The sequence below is a fragment of the Lepidothrix coronata genome, unplaced genomic scaffold (genome assembly GCF_001604755.1).
Source record: "Lepidothrix coronata isolate B3197 unplaced genomic scaffold, Lepidothrix_coronata-1.0 Scaffold42, whole genome shotgun sequence".
Lineage (NCBI taxonomy): Eukaryota > Metazoa > Chordata > Aves > Passeriformes > Pipridae > Lepidothrix > Lepidothrix coronata.
The window spans coordinates 3,375,510-3,403,036 of NW_016690222.1; the positions used below are offsets into that span (position 1 = coordinate 3,375,510).

Genomic DNA, 27,527 nt, shown 5'->3' on the forward strand with positions numbered 1-27,527 from the left:
TGTCAGCCCCTGGGGCCATCAGCCCCTGCTCCAGCGATGGAGGAACTATGGTCATACATCTACTTGCTTTAGCAATACTGACTTTTACATTAATATGTAATGCATATGTATCATTTATATGAATATTAATTAATGTGTATTATTTATATGTGTTTTACTTTAGATGTTCTGGATATAGTTCAAACTTAGTATTGCATCCAGTTTTCTAAATGCATTTAAGAAAAGCTTGCCATTATATTTGCTATATTATGTAAACATAACCCATCCATGCAGAGGAACTACTAGGAAATATCAGGCTTGTACTGTTCTGGCTTATTTTTTGCAACTCTGCTATTCTATTCGATGCCTTGTTAATTTCCCACATACTGTAAGATATCTTATGAAAGAACTGTACTAAGGCAAAAACCTTTAGGTTAGACATAGAAAAGCCTTAACAGTAAGGATAGTTTTTAGCTGCTTTCCTGGGAAGGGTGTTCTGGGAGGTTTGTAACCTGTGGTTGGTTGTTCAAGCAGCAGTCATGAAGGATGTGGTAGAGTTGATTCTGTTTGAGGGAAGGGAGACCGATTAGGTGTCTTCTGGGGACCCATTTCCAGCCCCTCAATTGGTATAGTTAAGGCACAAATTCACACTTTATGTGTATGCAGTACATTTCGAATTAAAGACTCAGTTGTTTGTATCCACATGCTGTGGAAGAAAATATGGGACCAAACACTTGCAGGAGGAAGTGAGCTCTAGGCCTGTGCCTCAGACCTTCCCCAAAGGTAGAAAACTATAGAGATCTTCAGTTTTGGAAGGATTTAGGCCTGGACAATCAGCTGTTTATAACTATGGACAAGAACATGGTTCCTCTGAGTATACACCATTGCAATACTCAGTCCTTTGGATGGGTCTCATTCATATACCAGTATGTGAGGGTCATATAGACTAAAATGAATATCAGTCTCTTATTTATCAAAGTCATTTAAGTCAAGATGTTTTTCGGAGCATTTTATTATCTGATAATCCATTAACAGGCTATTCCAAGTAAGGAGCTTTCAGCAGTTCTAGGAGAATGCTGGTAATGCCTGTGGTGCTGGTGCTGCAAAGCTGGGTGCAGGAGAGCCTGAGGCAGGAGACCAGCTGCTGGGTGGGAGCCAGAGCCCAGTTTAGTGGATGCCAGCAGGACACAAACTCTCCTTCATCAGCTTCGGAACTGGCAGAGGCCAGGGATCAGGCCTAAACAAGTCTGACTTGCATTTCTCATCATAGCTGGGGGGCACTCCAGCTGAAAAAAACTGAACTGTCAAGGTGAGGCAACTCCAGAAGTTGCAATTATGTTGTGAAAAGCAGGGGCAAATCAACTGGGGGCAGGGAAAGCTGTCACTTGCATGAAATGATGTTGCTTCTAGGCTCCTACTGAAGACATTTTCAGAAAGGAGATTTCTGTGTGTTCCCAGAGTGATTTGAAAGAGAATTTCCTTCTTTCTTTGAAGAGAGTTATTCTGAACAGTCAGTCTTCCTGGGACAAGGATTCAGTGCGCTGTATTCTTCCCAAAGGAAACCGAAGCGCTCTAAGAGATGGCCCACAGCACTGAATTGCAGCCTGCCAGCCAAGCAGGACATGTAGATATAACCAAGGTGGGTAATGGGCACAGTGCTGTGGGAATGTGAGTATTTCAAGAACCACAGAATCACAAAATATTCTGAGTTGGAAGGGACACACAAGGATCATTGAATCCAACTCTGAAATTAATAATCTGGAGTACTGGAAATGCAATATTTCCTCTTTTCATGTCTACAAACTGTGAGAAGTATATCAGTGGAGAAGGAAGGCAGAAGGTGCAAAAGCCATCCTACAGAAAAAGGAGGATTATTCCCATTGGTTATGAAGAGTTGCACTACATCTGTTTTGAGGAATCGTTTAGGTGTCACAAATCTAATTCACAGAATTAGAAGAAAAAGACAACAAAAAGGATTATCATTTCAACCATCATGGCATAAGAACATGTACAGATCCAAAATGTCTGTCAGATATTTATCAAACCTGTTCCTGAAACTTCTAGTCGTGAAGATCCCACAACCTCCCCAAACAAAATTTCAGGTCTTCCCTGAGCCCCCCTTTCTCCAAGCTAAGAAACCCCAGCTCCCTCAGCTGCTCCTCATAAGACCTGTACTCTGGACCCTTTACCAGCTCCATTGCCCTTCTCTGGACACACTCCAGCACCTCAATGTCTTCCTTGTAGTACAGGCCCCAGAATTGAACACAGTATTACAGGTGTGACCTCATCAGTGCCAAGTAGAGGGCAATTAAAAATTTTTCAAGGCCTGTTTAAAAGCCCTCTGAAGTCATCAGAAGTATTTATATTTGTAATGCTGGGGCCTGAAGAACAGACCCTGGGCCAAAGTTGACCTATAGATGAATCTTTTGACCTAATATTGTATTTAGCGTAGTATTGTATTTAGCCATATATCTACTTATTAACCAAGATGCTGTATTAGCCTTACTAATACTTTAGGAGTACACATTTATGCTTGTTAGCCCAGCATATTATTAATAATTAGTAAGGCTTGCATGTGTTATAAATATGTCTTTCTTTTCAGCCAAGGCCATGAGAGCAGTAGGCCTCACATGGCCACAGCTGGTTCATCTTTGAGATGCAAATGAATCCATAGTTCTATATTTAGAGACTAGTCAAAGCCATGAGGGCATTTGACAGTAGTTGATCCAAATTGATTCCTGATTTTCCCCTGGCCCTGGCCAGGCTGCAGGGGAAAACCAAGGAGAGAAGAAAGCCAGATTGTTTTTCCACACCCATCGAGTGATGTAAGCTGCTTTGTTTAACATTGTATAAGCTGGACCCTCTCACAGCAAAGATGGAGGCTTCACCCTGCGAGTGGACACACTGTGTAGGATTTCCCAGTTACTGGGAAGAGTTCTCCAATCCTTCACTGTGATAGGGGCCTCTCCAGCTGAAGCGCAGTCTGCATGATGGCAATGGGTTACTTAGGGTAACTGATGATGTATCTCTGTCTTAATCACTTTAAGATAGTCTTTGTAGTAATGATTAGATGCATTGCTAAGTGTATCCTTTCATAAGCCACTGCTTCTTTTGTAATTCTTTACTGTTTTGCACTATAGTGAACTTACGCACTTATTCTTTAAAGTTGGTGTCTATGTTCCTTCAATCTATCCTCATTCCCAGGGCAAAACAGATTGGCAAAACAATATTCCACTGACAGAATTTACTGAATCAGTGGCTTGAAGTATCTCTGTGAATAACTGACAAGTCTTCAGAAGTTCAACACTTAAAGAAAATACACACTCCAAGCCAGTGCAGCAGAGCTGCATGATGTTCCCTAGCAAAAGTGTAGAATGAGCAAGCATGTACAAATCTCTCCTTCTCCAAGCTGAAAGCATAATGAAAGTATTTTATAATTTGACACTTGACATTCAAATACTTTTTTTGTTTTCATTACTGCGCAGCTCTATATCTGTTTTTTTCAAATTAAGAACATTATTTTGAACTTACCTCTCACTTATTTGTTTATCCATATTTATTTTCCTTTTCAAGGGAATAATTTCTTCTCCTTCTGATTTTTCTAATTTTGATGAAATCTGTGATAATTTCTCACAAAATTTGTAGAGTGTTTTCCTCCAAAGAGATGCCCCTATTTTTATTTATATTTCCCAGTATCTTATAGTGATAATACTACATTTGGCTTTTCCCCCCTCACTCTTTCTCATTCCACACTTACATGCTGTCTTTTCTACATAGAGTATTGCTTTGGGAAAATAAAACTTTTGAACCTATTAACATTACACGAGTTCAAACCAATAAACTTTAAACATCTTGTACTGAGGTAGGAAGGAAAAGGGGAATCTGAGAAAGAAAATCAAAGCATATTTGAATAAAACAAATTTCCTTGTAAGCTAGTACTGTGATATGAGCAAGCTTGTGGACAAACATTGTCTGACAATGTATCCAGAGTGTGTACTGACATCTTTGCTTGTGCTGGGGGTTTAATGTCACCCACTTTTTAAAAAAACTATCATGTGCTGCACCCTTCTGGACATTACCAGGACAGCATATTCTCCAGAAAACCACACAGAACATCAGGTAGGCATAGTTTTCATGAGCAAAGATGTGATTTCATTTATTGCTAATAGAAAATTGGCATAAAATATCTCTGATTTTGATTGTTCTAAGATCTAAATTAAATCAGACAGAAAAGGCTTGCCATGCTATTTACTGTCAGATCTAGAGTAGTTTCAGACTTCTGCATCTATAGTCTATGGCATTTGCTACCTGAGGACAGAGCAAGTAACACTGTTGGTGACAGAAAAAGAGAGACTTGGCTCCGTGCAGTTCATATCCCTGGTCATCATGTCCTCCTGCATCTCTTGGTGACCCCACATCTCTCCTATATTAAGTTGGGAAATCTTCAGATCCTGCATGCCCTGCTCACTCCCAAATTGTCCTCTAGTCCTGCTTCTTCTCATTCACGTCCCCTTAATGTCTCTGTGAGGTACTCTTGCCTTCCATTAGGCGAGCCTGTCTCTTCCATAGCCAGGCGTACAAGGTGGATATCCCCAGGATTCACCTATGCATGTTCTGACATGCTGGTTGGAGGGTACAGACCTGCTGACTGGCCAAGCAGAAATGAGTGATGTTTGCTCCCACCATTAAGTGTTCTTATGGAAAGCAGATTTTGGTTTCTTTTCTCTGTCCAAGCACTGATTTTCTGAAGCCTTGTATGAACACCTGAGTTATGCCAGATATGGTAGAGGTTGAATGATATGCTCAAAGAATGACTGTGGAGGTAAGGATATGGATAAGCTGTTGATGTGTTGGCACATAGACACAACACAAAAGTTACCAAGACCAAATACTTGTTTTCCTACTGGTGTCCCTCCTTTTGCCTTTTCTGACTACAGGTTACAAAATGGCTACCTACTGAGAGCCCTCTGCAGTGTCTCAGAGCTGAGGCAAAAAGGCCACTTCCCCATTATCTCCTCACCAGCCCAGGGTTCATTTCCCACCTGTGCCCTGGAGGCATGTGCCTTTTGACCACTCCTTTTACCCCAGACTACTTGTCTAGTCATCAGTGCTCACAGGGATGTGGCTATTTTACATGGCCTTTCCAGACCACCATTCTCCCAGCACAGAGGAGAATATGTGGGACTCCCACCTTCTTCCTAACTGTCATTCTCATCTGTCTTCCCAATCCCAGTTGAAAGCTACACTGACTGGCCAGTTGAAGCTCCTGAAGGCACTATGGCTGGGAATGCATGGCTTGCCTTAGCTGAGCCCCCTGGGGCCAGCAGAGGTTGTATTGCTGAAATGCATGGGGCATTCTGCATATACCCTGAGGTCTGGGCAGACCTGAGATATTAGTGACTTTGCCTGGAAAGCAAAAGCACATCATACACTGAAAAAAGTGAATGCTGCCTCCTAAGTCATGAACAACAAAAACTAAACCAGAAATGGGAAAAAGCTGATGGAAGTAATCTTTCCTCCGGAAATGGCATTGGAGGTTGTTAAAAACAATTCTGATAGAGTTAGCATTATTAGGATCAGTTTTTGGGGGACTGATTTATACAAAAGCATAAATCCAACCTAAGCAGTGCAGGTCTGTGACAGAAAATACTTTTGGAACCTAAAACCAAATATCCAGGACTATATAGAATTAGGTTTTGACTGAGTCTCCATACTTTCCACCACTGCGATTCCCCTGTTTACCTTAGCAAAGTGAGGCCAAGCAATCTGAGAACAAAAGCATGTCCCACAAAACAGGAAAGTGCCTTCACATGTCCCAGCATCCAGTAGAAATGATTGAATCTGATTTGGTAATCCATCCAATTCAAGGTTGTTTGAATGGCCACATCATGGCAAGGGGGGAACAGCATGGGAGAATGATTAACTTAATCCTCCTACCTTGTTTATTTGATGCTGCCTCACTTCAGTGCAAGTCAATAAAACTTTGTGCACTGACACACACAACTTCCAGCACCCGCCAGCGGGGCCAAAATGAGGATTAGCAAAGCTGCCTTTCTCTTTCTGTTCTTGCTCAGCTCAGGTAAGAGTCCTTTGCCTTCTCCTTGCCTAGGTGAGACCTAAACACTTGCGAGTTCCATGTGGTCAAGGTAGGTCCCCAAATCCCTGCATCACAGTTTCCCTGGATGATGACAGATTCAGGACTTGCTGGCCAGCAAAAGCTGCTGCTCAGTAGAATGAGAGCTGTGGTTGTTCTCGGGTTGTATTTGTTAGAGACACCAGAAGAGCAGCAACCTTGGTGTCTCTATTGGGAACTAGTGGCTCCCTGCAAAACTGCCCCATGGCCAGAGATGGGGGCACCCTTGTGAAGCAGCCTGTGAAAGGCTTCTACAAAACCCACAGCAGTCACTGAGAAGGTTATCTCTGATTTCAGCAGGTTTTGGATCAAATGCTAAAGCTAAAACTGGTTTTACTACCAAGCATTGCTAAGCACTGTGATTGTGGTTTTAACCCTTTATGATAGGAGTTTTAAAGCTTTGAAATGAAATATTAAATAAAAAAAGGAAAAATTACCAAGTTCCTTTATATTCCAGAAATTTCAAATTTTTCAAACACTTCTAATAAAATGTTCTCCCTCATTTTGCTGAAGGCAGTAGTTAGGAGCTTACTCTTCAGTAACCTAGATCACCTTTTCTAAAAATATGTCTAGAATTCTTTTTTACAACACCAAAAGAAGATAGGTGTCCCACTAATGGTAATATATGATTTTCAAGCTTATCTACAAATGTTGTAAATTATTATTCCACATGTAGGGTGCAGCACTTTCACCGCTGCGACCCGGGTTCGATTCCCAGCCTCCCGGGCAGATGGAGCTCGTTAGCCCTGTAAGGCCATCCATCTAAGAGAAGGTCACTCTAAACAAACCTATGTTCTGAGACCCTCACTGCCACTGTCCAAGCTTGCTCGGCCCCGGCAGATGAACCTCAGGATTAAAGGGTGGGCTCAGTTCAGCGCACGCTGTGTCTCACCTAAAAAATCCACTGCGCAGGCTCGAAGGGTTAATGACCTTTCCCAAATCTTCACTCTCGAAGACTGGCCATTATTATATAGTTTACATTTCAATCAGATTTTAATCAGATACCATACTCTCTAGTACTTTAAAATTGCATATAATTCTATGGCATTTAAATGACTTTTAAAAAGTACTGTAAAATATGTATCAGTACAGTTTGTATGAGTTTCTAATAGCTCAGACATTTAAGGTCAGAATAACAGGAACATATCACTGGGTTGTAAAAGACAACTGATTAAGCGAGAGTTTTTGTTTGCTCATTGTTATCAGCTTTAGCTGACTTGCTCCAAAGTGATAGTACATTACTGCCTTAAAACCAATTTCTATGTGTTCTGGATCAGTACTGGTCAGGTCTGGAAAGATACATATATAAAAGAAAAAATAGGTTTGTTCACATATATTTGAATATTCTGTTCAATTATCATATGCCATGTCTGGGTTTATAAAGGTTTGGACTTTAGTGAGACTAATACATTCCCTGATGCATTTTTAAGTCTGTTGTATTCTTTTCTTAATTTTTCATTTTGCAATGTTTTTCAGACAACTAGCATCACCTTTTCACCTTTTCTTTTTTGTTATCTAAGCTTCTACCAATCTGAATTATCTTTTAAGATGTGTCAATTAAGTTTGGAAAGCAGTATTTTCCTGTTCTAGTCTCCTGCAATTCTGGAGCATTGGCCTTAGTTACGAAAAAAATTCAGGAGAGGAAGCAGTTGTTTACCAAATCCGTCAGGAGAAATTAGTAGGCTGGGCTATTGGTGCTCCACATAGTCCAGCTGTGACAGTGGGATTAGATATGGGAGGCCTCAGTGTCAGGGATTTCTTAAGACACGTGGTTTTTATAGCATTGAGCCAATTCTGCAAACAGGCACAGACGATGCCCTCAGGCAATTAATCATCTTACTTTCATTAGTGGCCCAAATACCTTTTATTTCATATGAATATGTATCATATGGAGGTAGGTGATGGATGACCTATATGTTGTGGGAATTAATTACACTGGAGTGATGCTGCAGTGAATTGAGCCTAATATGAGTGGAAAAATGAAAGATTCACAACATTACCTGTGAGAATACTGTACAAAATTATGAACTTCCTGTATCTATCAATAATAATCTAGCTTGAAAAAATGAAATAATTGAACTATATCACTTGTGTAAACTTGTAACCTGATGCTGGAGGTGGAAATAAACTCTCATAGAAATTAGGAACAGAATATAAATTCTTTATAGACATAGAAGGAAAAAAATCAATTAGTTGGCAAAATCCATTGTGAGCAACGTTTTAGAGCTGTGTTAAATGTATTAGCAGATACCTCATATATATCTTATGCACATGTAGCTTTCAGATATAATAATACTAATCATTTATTAATTTAAAGTCTTGGGTTAATTTGTTGCAACAGAGATGCAGCCTGACAATTTCATTAGTAAGTCTGCTCAACCCATTACAATAAAATAATGGTGGCCATTGTAAAATGCTATTTAGTAATTTTATGACTGTGGTTTCTTGATCTAGAACAAGACATCTTGGGACAAACAACTAGCTAGTGACCAATAAAACTGCAGTGAGTGCACAATCCACATAAAATGTCATAATATCACATCCAGCTAATTCATTCTTTTTCAAAACTTTGATATTGTTATCACTTCCTCTTTCTCTGACTGGTGTTGACACCACTTAGTCTCTCTCCCTCTGTTTCCCCCTCACTCTTACTTCACATTTCTTGTTCTTAGCTTCAAACTCATGCATAACTCCATTCAGAACTGCTTCTCTACATGTTTTTTCTGCTGGTTTTTTTTCCTATGGCATGTTACAGTCATACAACTGTGATTGTGTCGGGAGACAGAAATTACATGAGAGTTTACAATCTTTTACCTAGAATTACACAGCATAAATAGTCTCTTCACCTGTCCAAGCTACACAGAAAATGGGACTGAAATTCACAGATCTTCTTAACTGCAGAATTTTCATTTTTAACGTCTGATTCCTTTCCTTCCCTTTTAGTGAAAGGAGATATACTGGGTGACTATATAAGAACAGATGGTGTTTGGATACTAACTCGAAATAAACAGTCTTACAAGACAAATAACGAAAAAGAATGTGCAGAGAAATGTGAAGCAGAAAGAAATTTTAATTGCAGGTAATTCCTGTTGAATCTTAAAACTGTGTCATTGTGGATGTCTGCATATCAATGGTATTTTCCTACAGTTGCTCAAAACCAACATCCCCATTCTGCTGCAGCTCTGCCTACAGCCTGTACCTTTAGTTTGTGGCTTATCTTCACCCATAAATTACCACAAGATCAAGTAAAGAGTGGATTGACAATGTATTTCTCATTCTATAGTAAATGTTCAAGTTCCCACTCTTATTCATTATATGGAGAGCTACTTGTGCCTCTTTTGCTAGATGCTGGCTTCTTTCACAAAAGAAGAATGAAATGTTTCTAATCCATTGTAGGGAAAGATACTAACCTGAGCAGCTAGAATGCTGTTGATAATGTTTTGCCAATGCAGTAACTAGCTTCCCACACAATAACCTATTCATATATAGTCTTATGTCCTGAATAAATGAGCCACTTCAGAACAATAAAAAAAAGCCAGATTCTAACTCAGTGTCTCAAATATTGAGTGCAGTATCTGAAAGATAGAAATGGATACAGGACAGTGCTATTAAATTAAAAATGTATAGAACAATAATTATTAGTTGAATAATTTGTACTGAATTTAAAATATTGTTTCCTATGTCAATATTGCTTCCTTCTCAATTTCAACAGGGCTTTCCTATTCACCAGGAAAAAGCTACAGTGTTTAACACTGGCTGAAAATGCTAAAATGTCGGTGATGTTCGCCAGCATGGATGCAGTTCTTTATGAAAAGAGAAGTATGTATACAGTAAGATGCTACTCATTAAGCCTATTTTAACTTCATCCTTGTGCTCTCTGCTGCAGTGCTGGAGCAAACCACTGCAGGTGGTGACTGTTTCAGTGAGGTGGGTCATGCAAATTTTCACCTCCTCAAAAATTATTCCATGGAAGAATTATTCCATATCTCCAGCCTCAATGTTCATCCCAGTGACCTTCCTCAACACATGTAATCTAGAAATTTAGTCAGAACCTTCAGCTTTGCTGCTCATAGCCCCATTGGAGCCACCTCTTCCTGCAGAAAAAAAAAATCCTAGCTTGGCGCCCTCTCATGTGTCAGGATTGATTTGTCTTGTTTACTTTTTACCCTTAGCTAAAACTGTAGGGTGAGGTACAGGTCTGCCCCCCTCTCTCCTAATCCTCTTGGAAGCAGAGCTTTTCCTTCCTAGCCATATCCAGGACTAAAGGAAATGTCACCACATGAGTCCACTCCAGGAGGAGACACTGTATCTTGTTCCTCACACCAAGGGACTAGCTCATCAGCCTGTAGGTGCCTGTTATGGCAGGTGTACAAAAGCGTACAGTCATTTTCCTTCTCTTTTTTGCTAGTAGGAATACAGAACTGTCTCATTCATTCTGAAACTCACAGCTACCGCTGCCAGCATTGTTGTGAGGTCTCTGGATAATCCAAATGGCAGCATTTTGTATCTGTTATGGCCCAAATCCACCTCAAACCAGAGATACTTCTCAGAAGGCTGTTAGAAGTGAGACTCACCTTCCTAGAAGCAAGTAACCACAGTATCACCCAGCCTGAACTCGTTTTTTTAAATAAAGACATTTAGTTTCCTTGAACATCAGAAAAGTTTTCTGTCCCCACCACAACTCCTCAGCACCAGGAAATAGCTGCTGTAAAACTCCTCTCTGCTGAGATATAACGGAATTCGTTCTGCTGGGAAAAAGCAATCTCCAGGACAATTTTGTGGCTCTGCCACTCATTTAGGTTCACAATGACTGTACAATCTCACCTATACCTGACTCAGAACTTGGAGTTCATAACAGCTGCTCTGGCCTCAATCTTTGCTGGAATTTATTTTCCTTGGAATTGGATTAATACCCGTGCAAAACATCTACTTTGACACAAAAAGTTTCATCCATTTATGAGTGTAATAGTTTGTCTTTTTGTACTAGGCCACCCAATGTTAGGCACTTCCATTTTACCCCACCACAGACGCTTTGGGATGTGTATGCAGACCATACTCTGGATTGTCCATAGTTACAAAGGCAACTCCATGAATATATGTCTGCCAGTTACTTTCCATATGTTAATGGCAACACCTCCTTGCTAATAATTGGAATAATTCACAAAGTGGACTCATTCACTACATTATGTTGAGTTAGATTTCTCACTCCCACCTTCGAAAGTGCATTTTCCTTTGGTTCCAATTGGCCTCTTGAGAGTTTAAGAACCATGGCATTTTTACTAGCTGAGTGGTCATCTGGGATGCTTACCTTCTTGTAGGGGTAATAATCAAAGCTTTGGCACTTAGTCACTGAAACATTTCTGAAGAACTCGGTTAGAGACATCTCATTCTTTGCAGAGCATTTTCCCAAATCAAACCTTAAGTTTGTCTTGACATATAGTTTGGCTTTTGATCTCATCCTTCTTTTGAAGAACACAATCAGGGGTTATAGGCGAGCAAAACAAACTCCTGTATAGGACAGAAAACTAATTGAGAATATGGAGGCCAAACAGAAAGAAGCTATGTCACTAAAAATGCTCTTCAAGAAGGATCAAATACTGAGGCCTAAATCCATGGTGGTCTCAATGTGCCATTTGACCTGGAAAGTTACTTGGTTGTTTTCCTTCCTGACCCAGCTATACAGTCTTCACCCCCTCTCCCCGGCTGTCAGATGTGTCCAGCTTTATTATTTAGACAAGCTAAAATAATCTAGGAGAAGTCTGACAACATCAGAAAGTCCATGGGCAAGGCTATTGACCAGAGATGGACATGCTGAGACTTGGGTATCAGTGTTGGAGTAGCAGTGACTAGACTTTTGGTCCCTCCAGTAGTACCCTGACAAACCAGGCAGAAGCTCCCTTTTGGCAAGACATGCAGCACAGACATTTGTAGTCCCAGCCACACATTGTGATTGCAGTAACTATTGCAAGGTGTTCAAACAAGGTTCAGTTTTTCCTATCAGATTGGTACCTCGTCCTTGCTCTAACATTTCCATTTTATATTTTGGGGTTTAGGGAGATTCTTCTTGTGCAAGCAAATTGCTGGAAGGGGAAAGCAAGATCACTGCCCTCAATAACTTGAAATTTTCCAGTGTCTGTTGCCAATAAAAGCATCATCAACATGATTTGCATTCTCTCTGTCTTGGAATCCCACTAGAAAGGACCTGGGAGTCTGAGGCTAAGAGGAATCAAAGGTTTGGGGGCCATTTATGTGACAAGTGTATTTTGATAACTAAATATTTTCTTTCTTGAAGGAATAGTTGCCTGACACCCACACTGCAAATGTGCTTGTGAACAATGCCTTTCAAAGAATCTCCAGCTGCTGGTGAAAGACATTCCTATTTACCCCAGTATTATGATAGTAAAAACATGCATTTTTGCATGTCAAAAACACCTGTAATTTGATACAGCTATTTTCTTCACTAAATTTTATTAGCTTTGTAAAAATGCTTCAGAAATTTTTCTCTTTAATTTGTAACTAATTTGTTTTAAATTACATCATAGAATCACATATGTTTGCATGTACAAGAGGTTCAAAACGTTGGTAAAGCATGGCTCATCGTGAACTGATGAACTTCAGTTATATCTGCAGACTTTCAATTTCAAGACGTGCAATGTTGTAACACCACTGAATTAACAAAGGCAATTCCATTTCAGTTTACCTTCTAGAATGTAAAAGAGGGACTGGGAAGGACTACAGAGGAACAGAAGCCAAGACTTGGAGGGGTATTCCATGCCAGAAGTGGGCAGAAAAAATACCCCACAAACCAAAGTATGCCCTTGTTTATATTTGTCTTTATGTTGTTCTCACACTCTTCCAAGCTTCCTCAACTTCATATGTATAAACAGCCTTATAGTACAAGTTACGAAAGGCAGTTATCAAGTGACTTTTTAAGACAGCTTTATCTTCATCTGTCTTGATGCTTTTGACTCTATTGGCAGAGAACTGCAATGATCTGGATAAGGAAAGGATTCATTGTCAGGTAGAGAAATTGTGTCTAAACGCGAGGTGTCTTAACCAGATGAAATGCTCCTATCAACACATGATGAAAATTTTGCTATTGGTGACAGTGGGATCATAATTGCACTGTTTGGTATGAAGTGCAGAAAAAAAAGCACTGATACCGGTCCAGCTCTATGACTCCCTGCCTGCCATATAGACAGTCAAGAAAAAACATTAAGAAAAGTATCCAAGGGCCAAACGTACCTGGCCAGGTAGAGTTTTCTCAGGGCTGGCTGCCACTGGGCTCACTGAAGCAAGAAGGGAAGCAGAGATTCCGTTTCCTCTGATCTGCTTTGGAGTTTTATCCTAATGCAATTTGGATACACTTGTTCAGATTGTTTAAAAGCCATTTAGTCTTCTCTGGTAAGATTACTGTAGGAAGAAGCCTAGTGTCACCTGCTTCAGGTCTCTGCATGATCTGGTGTTTGGTGAATAGTCTCTAGAAATACACAACTTCTGAAGTAGCTCCATTAATACAAATGCGTGACAGAGCCACAGGTCATAGTGAGCAGATTAGATCAGACGGATGTAAGTGTTAAAGGCAACAGTTGTCCTTTGAGACTGTCATAGTCCTTGCAGGCTGTAAGATCACTCCTTATTGGCAATTGGGACTTAGGGAGAAAGCTACTAATAATGATAGTTACGGAATGTTTTTTCAGTTTTCATTTATGGCTTACAGTGGGGAATCTGTTTTGCTCATTTTTACTGTGAATGAATAAAGCTCACAGCTACCTCAGCAAATTGGACATTTCCCTTCTGCTCCACCAAATTACTGGTATTAAAATAGAATTTTAATTACAGCTATACACCTCAAAAACACCCTAATGCAGGCCTGGAGGAAAACTACTGCAGAAATCCTGATGGGGATGAAAATGGACCCTGGTGTTACACAACAGATCCTGCTACCAGATATGATTACTGTAATATCCCAGAGTGTGAGGACCAGATCACACACACCGGAGAAGGTATATTTACTTTTCACAGAATGAATTTAAGTAGTTAGTTTAAGTAGGTAATATTATTCCTGCTACTTGTTTGTGCTTAATTATTGCAGATTGTTTTCAAATGAGAATTTAAATCAAACTGAACTTAAGAATTTCTCAACACAGATGTTTTTTCCTAATTATCTTGAGTTATCAAAGTAATTTCATAAATATGGAAGAACTTAAATTTTTTAATCATTTGCTGATATTGTCCTGCTCTTATCCCAGCAATTTATTTTATTTTAAAGAGAGTAAAGATTGATCCAAGTGCTGTGTTACATACTGAACTCCAATTGCTATCAGTACATACAGATACGTGACAAATTTCTCCCTCCAAAAGCATTTTGAATTTGGCTAAGCTTCTGAATTATTTTCATCACTAGCTTGAGCAAATCCCTCTTTTTCTTTCAACATATTCTTCCAGGAATAGATCAGGATCTGAATTCATGGGCTGGAGCGTTCCTTGTTTTTTTTCCATTCTGCCTAGGACCTACAGCGGAATGCATGCAGTGTAATGGTGAGGACTACCATGGAGAAGTGTCGAGAACAGAGTCTGGGCTTCAGTGCCAACACTGGGATTCCCAAGAGCCTCATATGCATGGATTTACCCTGAAACAGTGAGTCACATTCGGCACTGAATTCATTCCTACAGAGCCTGGGAGACAGAGCCTAATTGCTTCAGCTGCCCATAACTGATTCACAAGCTTCTCTTTCATTTTCGATGTGCAGCTATCCAGAGAAGGATCTGAAGATGAATTATTGCCGTAATCCTGATGGTGAACTTCGGCCCTGGTGTTTCACTACCAGCCCGACTAAACGCTGGGAATATTGCAAAATTCCTCGTTGCAGTGAGTCTGATTTCCTGAGATCACTCCAGAGGGTAGCTCTTCTCATTACAATTATGCAAGGAGGGGAAAGACAAGAAATCTCAGTTCTGAGTAACCTGAGGATACCTTTGTGAAGGAAGGAAAGCACAGAGTAATACGCAGAATGGCTCACTAAATTTCAGTTATGTAAAATCATGTAAGGTTAGTGAGGATGTAGGTGTCATGAAGTACAATAATGCCAACGATGTTTTGGGAAAACAGAATTTGCCTTTAACCATTTTACTTTTCAACTTACCTGAGAATTTAAATTTACCTGAGAGACTGGGCATTCAGGTTAAATCAGGTGGTAGTTTTCTGCTGATCAGTTAACTAATGAAAAACATCTAAATCACCACGTGGCCATACTGTGATATTTTACCTGAGTCTGGCCAGCACAGCCAGCACCGTCTTTTTCTTAGCAAGGAGTGAATCCTGAGAAAGAAGTTCAGGCCTCGAGGAAACACCTGACTTATCAGTGAGTGAGCGTAACCCATTGAGCTGAGCACGCTAAATCTGGATATTTCCAAAGCACTGAATAAGGAGAGTAGCATTGCTATTTGTAGAACTGGATGGCATTTTTAGAAAAAAAAAAAAAGTGTGTTTTTATCTCTAGAGCTTGCTTTCTTAAGCATCTGCACTTGCCAGTGCTCTAAGCAGTGGCACGTGTTTGCTGGATGTAGTTCTCTTCAGCATGGTCCATTACAGGTGGCAGAATAACTATTTATAGACTTCTGCATGATAAATTGTGAAAGTTACCATAGCATTTCCACTCTGTGCTTAAAACTTGAAGTTTAAGGAAACATGCCAACGTTTTAGAGTCATACTTATCTCCTTGGGAAATTCTGTATACAAAGTATATATAATAGGTATGTGCTGTAAATTCATTTTCCGTTTGCCCTCTGCAGGTTGTAGGCCTCTGATCATCACTCTTACTTTCTTTGCTGTTCCCCACGTGCCAGACCACTTCACTTTCTTTCTTTCACTCTTCCTTCTGCCACACTTTCCCAAGTCACTGACTCCAGAGGCTCAGCTCTGAAGGCTGCTTTGCTTTCTCTCAAAATTTCTTCTTGTCCCTTTCTGCCCTTCCACCCTATTTGTGTGTATAATATTCATTTCACTTGGTTTTACAAGACTGTACAGGACTACTTACTGCCTTTCCTGTTCTGCTCTCAGGGGACTGCAGGCACAAAGTCTGTCTTGACCCAGCAAAGTTATTTATTGGCTGCTGTAAAAGGGCAGACACAGGACATCTGTCTGGCTGTCCAACTGCTCGTAAAAATGTACGAGCAGTTTTTTGTTTTTGTTTTTGACATGGCTTTTAACCCAGGTTTTTTCTCTGCTGAAAGAAAAAAAAATTGCACTTTTGACATTACAGAAAATAAACAGGTTTTATATATTTTTGAAAGTACTATTTTCCTTGCCTTCCCTCCCCTTCATTTGTGTTTTCCTGTTACAGCTACACACCCACCAGTCTCTGGCCCAGGCTCCCAGTGTCTTTCAGGGAAAGGAGAAGACTATCGAGGAAGGATAGCCATCACTGAATCAGGAAATGCGTGTCAACACTGGAACACACAGTTACCTCACAAACATGGCTGGATTCCTGACAGATATCCCTGCAAGTATGCCGAACCTCATCATTGTAACAAATACCAAAGAACATAGTTATTCCTTATTGAATCAGATGCAGAGACAAGAGGAGCCCAGGTGCTCCTCATTTCTCCTGATAAGCTATTTTCTTGCTGTTTGTCAGTGCTCATTACTTCCGTTCAAGTCTTGCTCTCCATCTTTTTCTGCATCCCTCTTTATTCTCATATATTTATCTCACCTGTCTGACCCACATCCCACTGCAAAGTTATAAGTAGTTACTACTGAAAATCCCTTGGCTGTGTTTCAGCACATTTTCAATGCATTACTCTTCTGAAGAGTGACGCTCCAAGGTCAACATGCTCCAATACATCCTTTTGCTCCAAGGTCAGAGGAGCTGGGTTTTCAGAGAATTATCGATGTGCAAGGGTAGCTGGGACTGACCTGGCTTATTACTCTGTATTTTGATCCTGCAAGTTTTCTTGAGCATGTGAAACCCTGTCCACTATCATAGGGCAGAGAGCAGCATGCACTGGTGCTCCTACACACTTCCAGGATCAGTCTGTCACATCCAGCCTTGCCTGGTTATTACTGTAATGTCAGGTACACCAATGGCTTGTGTTTCGAAGTCAGCTTTTACTGCTGTACCTTGGCCTCAACAAGAGTAGAATGCGAAAGCATTGAAACAGTTCTTCATATACATTCAGCATTTAGACCGTAAATTAGTCCCAAAACAGTGATGCATGAGGTTATTAATCTCCAAAAAGAATAAATATAACCACTAAGTTGACTTCTGCATGCAGTAGTTGTTAATATTCATGCACAAAGCTCTTCTGGATTTCTATGAGTAGTTTAAAGCCAGTGTTTTTGTTTCAGGGGCTTAGAGGAAAACTACTGTAGAAACCCTGATGGAGAGAAGAGACCTTGGTGCTACACCATCAACAGCAGCGTTAGATGGGAATATTGCACAATTCCTCCCTGTGATGGGAGAGAACAAGAGAGTGCTGGTATGAATAGTGGAGAGTACTTGAAATAAGGACTTTAAAACAGTGAGAGGTTTATTGTTTCTCATTGTAAATGTATTAAATATTTTTTCAGTCACTTTGTCACTGTTGTTAATGCTTGTCTGCCTGGCATGTTGCAAAACCTGCCAAATATTGAACTTTCAGTGGTTAAGAAAACACAGTGAAGGATGTAAATCACCAGGTGACCCAACAGAAGAATTACTGGATAAAAGAGGATTATTTTTTTATATTCCTTTTTTTCCCAAATGTAGGGCAACTATAGCAAGTTCACTGAAAAATTAAAATCAGGTTCAAAGACATGAAAAACTGCTAAATAAAAGGAACTCCCATTTTTGGAAAGTAGCCACAAAAGAGAGGACAGGAGCTTCCAAAGTCTTATTTCCATATCAAAATCACATTGAAACATTCATTCATTAAGGACAAAAAGTAACAAGAAAGTCTTAGTGCAATAAAAAGGATAATGGAGAGATTGAAGCTTAATATAATGTCTGTTTGAGAAATTTATCATGGTCAAAATCACCAGCATTTCATCTGTGAGGATTTCTCATGTGAACTTTCTTATCTTTAATTCTAGCATGTTCACATATACCAAAATGAAACCAAATGGTGAAGCCTTCACTGAACAACATTTAACACATGATGTTAAGCTATGAAAGTTTTCTAAATAACTTTGGAAATGCCCTTCTGCTGCTGGCTGTTATGGTCTCACTGAATGCTGTCTGTATAAATGAGTCATTCCTTTTTGTCATTCTGTGTGTTTGATGCTTTCTTGTGCTTACTCAGTAAGAACATAAAACTATGATGCAAAAGACCAGTTTCTGTTGTTTGCTGCAGATGTGCCTATACAGGTTCCCCTGACAGAGGAGTGCTACCGAGGCAAAGGCCAGAGTTATCGTGGCACAACTTCTATCACTGCATCGGGAAAAAAATGCCAGGCCTGGAACTCCATGTTCCCACACAGGCATGAAAAAACCCCAGACAAATTCCCAGATGCGTATGTTTATCTTACCTTTTCTCTCTTTCTCTGACAATGACTGTTGCTTGGTTTCCATTATCTTTGTACATCTATGCTTTAAAACATTGCTAGGGAATGTATCTGTGAAAGAGATTTTTTTCCAAGACATAGAAACATTTTCTGTTAGTCCCATTTTTAAAAACAAGTCATCTAAATTCTGAGCAAAATATGGCTGTATCCCTTTACTCTTAAATCTGAGCTTCTGTAACCAACAGCAGGAGACTTGTATCCAGAGTTTGGGCATCTGCTGAAATATGTGTTTTGCTTATGAATTTAAGATTTTTGTGGCGGCCTTTCTCATTTTTTAATCTTGGTAGAACACAGCATTTATGATGCAAAACACACTGTCAGATACATTATGCTTTGAAATACCATCAAAGTGTTCTTTGCAGTTGGAATTGTGCACCCAGAATTGCATACTGAATTTTCCCCCTTAATTTGTCTTCTTCAGGCTGACAAAACTCTACCAGCAGTGACTGGATCAGTGATGAGCTAACCATAATCACTAATGTGCCAGTTTTTAGTAAGGGTAGGAAAGCAACAAGATCTCAATTACGAGAAAATCCGTCCATTTTTTTACATTTTTTATGCTATCACCCAAAATAATTAGAATTTTTCAGTTATATTTAGGCATCAAAATACTGATGTATTGAAACTGGAACATCCTCGGGGGGGATGATGACTTTCAAAAACATTTTAAAAAATTAAAATCAAATAGCGAAAATGTGGAATTCATGTGTTCTGTCATATTTGGAAAAAAACCATTTCAGTTCTTTTTTATTCCATAACTGTGCTGTGCCCCACGAAGCACAGACTTGGGAGTAGTTCCACTGAATTCAGTAGAAACAGGGTTTGGGAGCGTGAGAGGCGATCAACTGTATAAGCATTTATTTGTCCTTCTTCTGAATGTTAAAAAGAACCCTTTGGCATTAAAAAACCAAAAATTTGTAAAAGCATAAGGGCCCACCAGCAGTATGAATCTTTCTGCATATTTATTACTAATTCACACATTCACATAACTGCGTGTGCTTATACATATATATTTAGAAACTAAATTATTGGCATATCAGGCATTTATTTAGGCACTCAGCATATTGACATGGTACATCCAGAATATCAGCCAGTAATTGAATTATGTTTCCTTATGCATAAATGTATTCATGACTCTGATGTACATGTGAAATATAACTCTTCACCAGCATCACAGTCATAAATGTGTTTGCTATTAATAGGATATCTGCAATAAGTGAAAACAATAATAAATGTTTTTATCCTTATAGTACAGTTCCACAACTTTTTATCAGGATATTTCTATGCTTACTTCCAGTCTTACACAACATGACCATTGACTATATTTTTGCAGGGATTTGAGGGACAACTATTGTAGAAATCCAGATGGTGACAACAGACCATGGTGTTTCACCACTGACCCCAACACCTTATGGGAGTACTGCAATCTCGAGAAGTGTGATGATCAAACACAAGAGCCCATACCAAATGATTCCCCCGCAACGATGGCGCAAGATATTAGCCCGACGACGCGCACCACATCTGGTAACAGCTGGCTATAAGTGGCACCTCCTGTAGAGTCTGTGGGAAAAGGAAATAGTAATCTATCAAAATAATTCTTGAGTGTTGTGGTTTAACCACAGCTAGAAACTAAGTACCATGCAGCTGCTCACTCATTCCCCTATTCCTTCCTTGGTGGGGAGAAAAATGAAAAAAGATAAAACTCAAAGGTTGAGATAAGAACAAAATAACAATAACAATAATAATAAATATTGGAGAGGAATAAAACCCAAGAAACACAAGTGACGCACCATACAATTGCTGACCAATGCCCATCCTGTCCCTGAGCAGCAAGTAGTGGCTCCCACTAGTTTATGTACTAAGCATGTTGTTCTGTGGTATGCAATATCCCTGGGGCTAGTTTGGGTCAGCTGTTCTGTCCATGGTCCCTCCCAGCTTCTTGTACACCTTCTCACTGGCAGAAAATGGGAAACTGAAAAGTCCTTGACTTCCGGTAAGCACTACTTAGCAACAACCAAAACATAAGTGTGTTATCAACATTATTTTCATACTACAGCTAAAACACAGCACTGTACCAGCTACAAAGAAGAAAATTAACTCTATGCAAGCCAAAACCAGGACACTGACTAGGGCTGCAATGTAACAGTTACACCCCTCCAGCAGCTTTCAGATCGGTACTGCTGCATTTTGCAGCAAGTGCTCTTTAGTCAGTTCATGTCCTGTAGCCTATGTCATTTTAGTGCATTCTGAAGGACAAATTTTTCATCCAGGGGAATAAGAGGAAAATAGACAACTGTGATGTATTAATATAATACATCTCCCAGGGTGCTGTTCAGCACCCTTCATGAAACCCAACTCCTACATCTCCCCTTTTCTTTATTATTATGAGGAAATACAGAACATTGCATATAACAGTACATTTTAAACTTTGTAAACCCCCTTTAACAATGACCACTGCGTCACAGTGATTCAGTTCACTGCCTACCTTGGTCTCTCAACGAACTTACTTATTTGAACCTTTATCTGTAATCCTTGAAACTTGCTTGACATAAATTTGAACTTTCACTTCCTAAGTGTTTGTGTGTATTTGGGATAAACAACAACTTTATTAACCTGAGAGTTTTTGCATAATCGGGCAGAACATCAATTCCCACTTCCCCAAGGGCCTGCATGTAATTGGTAACCAGGAGAAATTCAACTCCATTTCAAGAAAAGGGCCCTTAGATAACAAGTGTTGTAATGCAAGTGTAATTTGTTCAAAGCACATGAAGCACAAAGTATCTCTAAGTCTACATACATACATGTTTACACAGTTTCTCTCATTCATACAGTTTTTTCATTCATACAGAAGTGGCCACTTCACATTCTCTCCTCACACACGCATACTTAGAATTTTTATTATGTGTCTATTTAAATCACATAGTTTAGGGTTTTGCAGTCGTTATTGGTTGTATGCTTTGCAATCTGTCACTTCTGGTAATCATGTTTGGCAACTGTACTTGTTTTGAAAATTTGAAAAGGAATTAATATTAAGAATATAAGGCTTAACAAACCTAAATGTCTTACCTGTTTATGCACATGCATTTTCTCTTTCCCCTCCCTTTTGTTTTTGTTTTAGAAAACCATAAGTTAATAAACTCAAAGATACATACACAAGTTACCATCACAATATGTTAACATAACTTAAAACTTAGCATCTCCTGTAAACAACTAGACCAAGTTACTATCACAATAACTCAGTATATAAAACGAGTTATCATTACAACATGTTAACACAGCTTGAAATTCAGCACCCTTTGCAAGCAATCAGTTTAAGTTGTCTGTGGTTTCTAGAATGCGGTTAATTTTCAGCTTTTGTCCATCCATTTCTGTTAGTGACTTTTTGCCTTTAGTAACAAACTTAACAAACATGTTAATAACAATTTAAACAGTCTCAGGTGGCTAGTGTGGAAGAAACATGTAGAGGTTAGGCAAACGCAGTTTCTCTGTAGCTGTATCTAGGAATGGCCTTTTGAAGTAAAGCAGTAGAAGTCATTTGATGCCTTTCAATGTCTTTTTGCTTCAAAGTTGCCTTTTGCTGGAGCTTGAAATAAAGGCAAAAAGTCATTTTGTTCTTTTATTGTCTGTTTACCTCAAGGTTGAAGGCTGTGTGTAACTTCATGTGTTCCGTGTTTTAATGCTGTAAGGGCAGAAGGGATCAAATACTTGTTTATCATTCTCAGTGTTCATGTGAAATCTTAGATAAGTCTTCATATAAATTATCAAGGAATCTTTTCACTTGCTGAAACAATTAGAAAACAGAGTATAAACATTTTGAACATTATCTTAATAACAAAATCAAACCCTTTACTACGTTGGCACTAGAAGATTTTGCACTTGCAAACACAAAAGCAAGCATTCAGTGTTTCCCATCATTCGTGGATATCACAGGAATCAGAAAAGTTTTCTTCATTCTCACTGAAAGCAGTTCGTCTTGTTTGCTCTGGCAGGCGTCTAATAACTTGGTTTTGTGGAGATAAACTCAAAAGGCAACTTTAAGGATTTTAGACAACAAAGAAAATTTTTCTTTCCCCATAGTGATGTAAGTTAAACAGTTAATAAGAGTTAAACTGGGTGATGGGAGAGATTTCAGTTTGTTATGCTTTGTTTTCCCTCGTCTAGGACAGGGACTGGGACAAGAACTGGAGACGACAGAATCTCTCTCCACCCAGTTGCCAAGCAACTGATGATCGCTATTACGCAAGAAGCATCATTTTGGCTCCTGAAAGCTTCACTCCTCCCCCACCCCAGACAGGGGCAAAGAACAAGAAAATCCACCGTCCCTAGCTTTGAGAGACTGATAGTCCTGCGAAGGGCTTTCTACTAACAGAGCTTCTATTAATAGATATGAAAGTATTTAAGAATTTAACAACTTTAACAATTTCTTAAATGATTAATTACCAAGGTTGGAGATGCTTAGGAACTTTTAAAACACGTTATTTGAACTAAATTGTCACAAAAACTGCTTCTATTCAGGTGTCCTTGAGGGTTTAACAACTTAGCAAGCTCAACAATTTAACCAAAGTCTTGGGGAAACTGATGAAAGAGTAAGAAAAAACCTTAAAGTTTCAATGTTCTTGCCAGAAGTCCTGAGACAGCAAGATACAAAGTTAAATTAATTTTGTATGCTTCTCGGGAGGCTCACAGCAAAGCGCTGTAGCGTTGAGTTGTGCAGAGACTCACCTGAGCTATTTGCAGCTCAGCTTCGCTCTGTCTCTGCACAAAGGGTGTGAGCTGTCCTCTCGGCCCCGGTTTTTGTTACTTGTTTTCCACCGTAGACGACAGAATTGCCCCCCCACAGGGGGGGGTGGTCTCTTGTCAGCGCAGGTTGGGGGCTGCTGTTTCCCTCTCTGCTCACGGCAGACCGTGCAGGGCTCTGCCATTTGTTGCAGTTCGCGCTGTCTCGGCTTGGCACGGTTTTAACACTTTGTTATGGAAGGGGAGGTAGTTTTTACCCTGGTTTCTGGTGTCTCCGGTCCCGTCCCGACTCCGGCAGAACTGCTCCCCGCCGCTCCCCTGTGTAGGGGGGTTTTGTAGCGAGGCAAGACGCTCACCGCCCATCCCCACCCCGCGCCGGGGCTCCGCGGCTGCCGCATCGCTACCGCTTGGATTTCGGAGCTGCCCCCGCCCCCCCGGCTCCCGCACAGCCGGAGCCGCGGCTTTTGCCGCGCCCCTAGGGCTTTTGTGCCGGGCCAGGGCTGAGCGGGAGGTGTTCGCCCGTGGGTCCCGCGCCTCTGCGCCGCGGCATGGCAGGGACTCAGCACATCTGCGGGCACGGTCTCGGCAGTCTGTATGTTTTCTAACTGCCTGAGGAAAAAAAAGAGGTAAAACATATTCGGAGCAATTGGAAACTTAGGAAAGTTTTCAAATACTATTTCAAAATATGTGCGATTATGGGAGCTGAAAAACACATTTTAGTTAAGACTTAACTAAATCAGAAGTTACCAGGCAACATTATTCTTTTTATTTCTTTCTCTCAGAGCTTGCCTTTTCCCCTTCTCATTGCTTACATAAACTGAATTCACTAAACAAGAGAAAAGAGAAAGAATAATTAGACATAAGACTTTGCCACCTTTTATCTCTATCTGGTTTAGTCTTTCTTCTGCTTCCATATACACTGTATTTGCACAAATAAGGACTATACTCAAATAATGCCCTTGCCTTTAATTTTGATCTTCAGATATACGTTTTTTTAAACATCTGAATTAAGCTTGCACTTAACTTCATGTAGTCTAAACATTACTGTCTGCATAGACTTCTACAGGGATCTGCATTCACTTCAGACCGATAGGATTTTACTGCTGGACTTGGCAATACTGAGTGAACAGTTGGACTCAATGATCTAAGAGGTCTTTTCCAACATAAACTATTCTAAGATTCTATGATACATAGGCAAGTCTGAAGACTAATCCCAAGTCCAAGCACTAGCCTTAAGACCTTGTATCATAGATAAGGTGCCATCCCAGGAACTGTGAAGCCTTTAAGTCAGAGCTTGCTCAGATCCAGCCATCTTTGGGGCACAGGCAAAATGAGTTCAAGCTAGAGGTTTTTAATGTCAGTAAAACCCTTACCTAAATTTTGTTCATAGCCTAGCATTAAAAATCAAGCATGTGGTCTCCTGGTGCCCAGCTCTCACTCCACCTATCCTGATGGTTGAGTATACCCAGCTCTCTTTGATCTGCTTTTACTGAAGCAGGAGGCAGTTCCTCATCCCTGCAGCTTCCAGCAGTGATGCTGGCATCTGTCCTCATTCAGTCCCAGCTCCCACAGACACATTTTTGGCCTTGCTGAGCTATATGCAAGGGGTGCCCTTCCCACCCCATTTGCCAGACACCACTTTTTAATAATCCACCTGTAAATCAAAGTCAATGAATTCTTCTTCATGTGTGCATCCATAAAATTAAAAAAAATAAAAGGAACGAAACATGACCCAGTCTCTGACTTTCACCATGAAAAGTTTAGACATAGATTGTAGAGCTTTTTTACCCTCCCTGCGTTATTTAGCTACAAAACTGATGCTATGGAAATAATGCTTAAGAATAATCACTCTAATTCTACTGTAAGTCATCTAACTCATCAGAATTATTAAGAAACACTTTTCTCTAGCATATACAGTAATTACTGGCTTTCCTCTCACCTTTTTCCCCTTTCTTACCTTGAAAGTTTTTCTTTTTTCATTCAGCTTGCCACACGGTGGCAGCTGCTTCATATCTTCTAGTGATCACAGCCACAAAAAAATGCTACAAACCAGATTTCTTCTGGAAATGCATTAGGATGGAAAAATCAACAGACCATTGTTGCATTTAAGCAGTGTGAAAGAGGGTCCCGCCATGTCTTGCAGCTTGGTCACCAAATCAGCAGGGGAGGGAGAGCAGTCAGAATCCCACATCTAAATTTTGGGAAAATTCAGCTTTGGCTTCAGGAAAATTCTCCTTGCCTGGAAAACACTTTAGGCTTGAGAGAGTTTGAATTAATGTAAAGTAATTACAGGCTAACACTGAAATAAGCAATTGGTACTGCACCATGGCGAAAAACTAGAAAGCAATATAATGGCTCAGATTATGTAGCATATGTTTTTATTTCTTTAGTAACATTTTGTAGAGTAAAATACCCTCTGCTTGTTGATGTTAGGTATGATCCAAGCTCAAAAAAAGTTGGAAGATTTAATAAGGTCCTTCAAGGACCGCAGAGACTACAGTAGAGCTGGGGACGAATCCCAGTTCTTTCATTACTGAGACTTCACAGCTTCACTAGATCACAACACCCAGGCTACGATTTATAATTGTTATATTTTCTTGCTTGTTCATAAAGGTACCAATGCAGATAACAGATTAAAAGATGTTGAATTCCCTCTGCTTGAAAATGAAATATGTAATCGCCCTGAATTATGAATGGAAGTGTCAAAAATAATGAATTTTGTGGTGGATTTACATTTGGAGGCATAGATAACTGTGAGGTAAGAATAATCTAGGTTTGAGTTTAAGCAGATCAATGCATATAATTTGTATTTTCAAGGCTCAGAAATAGCTTCAGCAACTCAACATTTTTGCATGAAGCCTAAGAACTGAGGTATACACAGCGGTTTTTTTCTTCACTCACACAGTCAACCAGCATAGCAGAGAAATTGTGTAGGATAATATCCTACTCATAGTAGCCTAGTGTTGTGAATAACCCTCTCACCTGAAGTAGACTGTAATATACTGCTTGGGCTTTCTTCTGTTCTTAGAGATAGAGGTGAAACTAGTGATTGTTTCTGGCACAGGCTGGAGTTGTACCGCATCTTTATTTAGTCCCTTGATTAAATAAAGCTTTCAGTGATTCCAGTTTTCTAATTTTCACAAGTATATGAAAAGATTTTTAAAATGTAGTTTTCTTAATGGAGGCTATCATATTGGGAGCTTTTCAGTAAAAAGCTGGTAACTGGTGACAGAGTCAGGAAGCAAACACAGGTCTGTCTGAGCAGATGTTCCAGATTGCCAGGGTAAATTTTATCTTTGAGAATGTGGGCAGTGCATTCATTTATAGGGCCAAAAATCATTGGACATATGTACTCATATCCTGCCATGCTTGGATTTTAAGGAACGGCATTAAAACAATTAAACTAATTTTGCCCAGTAGATCAGAGGATGTGGAAAATTTGTGTGTTTGTAATAGGTCTCACAGTAATCTGGGGATTTACCCACATCCATGACTGGTAGATCTTCATACCAGGAAAATGGCCTGGCTGCTTGGAAACAACTTTCCACTCCCCCCGTCCTGCAATTCTTTTACTCCAGCAGGTCTAATAAAACACACTCCTTCTCTCTCGAGTCCTTGGGTTAGTCACATTTTGAGGCCTTCAGAGTTACAATATTAATCCTGCAAGTATTTTGCTGTTTGCATGTCTAGTGTCTCCATCACTAGAGCAGTCACTTTATACTCTCTTTTCCTTCCTAGGCTGAAGTTGGAGGACCTCTGGTCTGTCAAGATAAGGACAGATTTGTCCAATATGGAGTCACCTCTTGGGGACTGGACTGTACCCAGCCATCAAAGCCTGTTTTTGTCCAAATTCCTAGTTTTGTTTCTTGGATCAAGAATGCAATGGCTTCCCACTGAATCTGGATGCGGGTTAACTTGTCTGACACAGTCTCCGTGTCAGAAACAATATTCCAAGTATGATTTTAAAACTTGTTTTAAAAATCATGTCATAATTAATAAGAATCTTAAATAAACATCATTACTGGCTGAGCATAAGTAGCTATTGCGAAGCAATAGCCAAGTTGACCAATTGCTATTGTCTGTCAGAGTGTCTGTGTGGTACCTGTATAAGTCAAACATGTTGCATGCAGCAGC

General features: G+C 39.9%; 1 protein-coding gene across 5 annotated transcripts; it reads left to right on the plus strand.

The window, feature by feature from the left end:
- The first annotated feature begins 5,939 nt into the window (after positions 1-5,939).
- LOC108496748 (plasminogen-like) lies at positions 5,940-27,244 on the plus strand. Of its 5 annotated transcripts, XR_001874571.1 has the most exons (13): positions 5,940-6,058; positions 9,056-9,191; positions 9,825-9,931; positions 12,808-12,922; positions 13,955-14,118; positions 14,624-14,753; positions 14,866-14,984; positions 16,459-16,621; positions 17,463-17,593; positions 18,446-18,605; positions 19,990-20,180; positions 26,007-26,151; positions 27,132-27,244. XR_001874571.1 is itself a non-coding variant. In XM_017813757.1 (12 exons), the coding sequence occupies exons 1-12, from the start codon at positions 6,010-6,012 to the stop codon at positions 27,134-27,136; spliced, it is 1,470 nt and encodes a 489-aa protein (XP_017669246.1). In that variant the 5' UTR covers positions 5,940-6,009; the 3' UTR covers positions 27,137-27,151. The 5 variants fall into 5 exon arrangements, 3 of the variants coding, with proteins under 3 accessions (XP_017669246.1, XP_017669244.1, XP_017669245.1); XM_017813757.1 differs by lacking the exon at positions 26,007-26,151 and having other exon boundaries at positions 27,132-27,151; XM_017813755.1 differs by lacking the exon at positions 27,132-27,244 and having other exon boundaries at positions 26,007-27,052.
- Positions 27,245-27,527: the final 283 nt, after the last annotated feature.

What these genes read in the sequence shown, in the direction of transcription:
- LOC108496748 (XM_017813755.1), top strand. Translation starts at nt 6,010, where the DNA reads ATGAGGATTAGCAAAGCTGCCTTTCTCTTTCTGTTCTTGCTCAGCTCA. An exon ending in AGTTCTTTATGAAAAGAGAA is followed by an intron (nt 9,932 to 12,807) that starts GTATGTATACAG and finishes ATTCCATTTCAG; the next exon opens with TTTACCTTCTAGAATGTAAA. An exon ending in CCAGACAAATTCCCAGATGC is followed by an intron (nt 18,606 to 19,989) that starts GTATGTTTATCT and finishes ATATTTTTGCAG; the next exon opens with GGATTTGAGGGACAACTATT.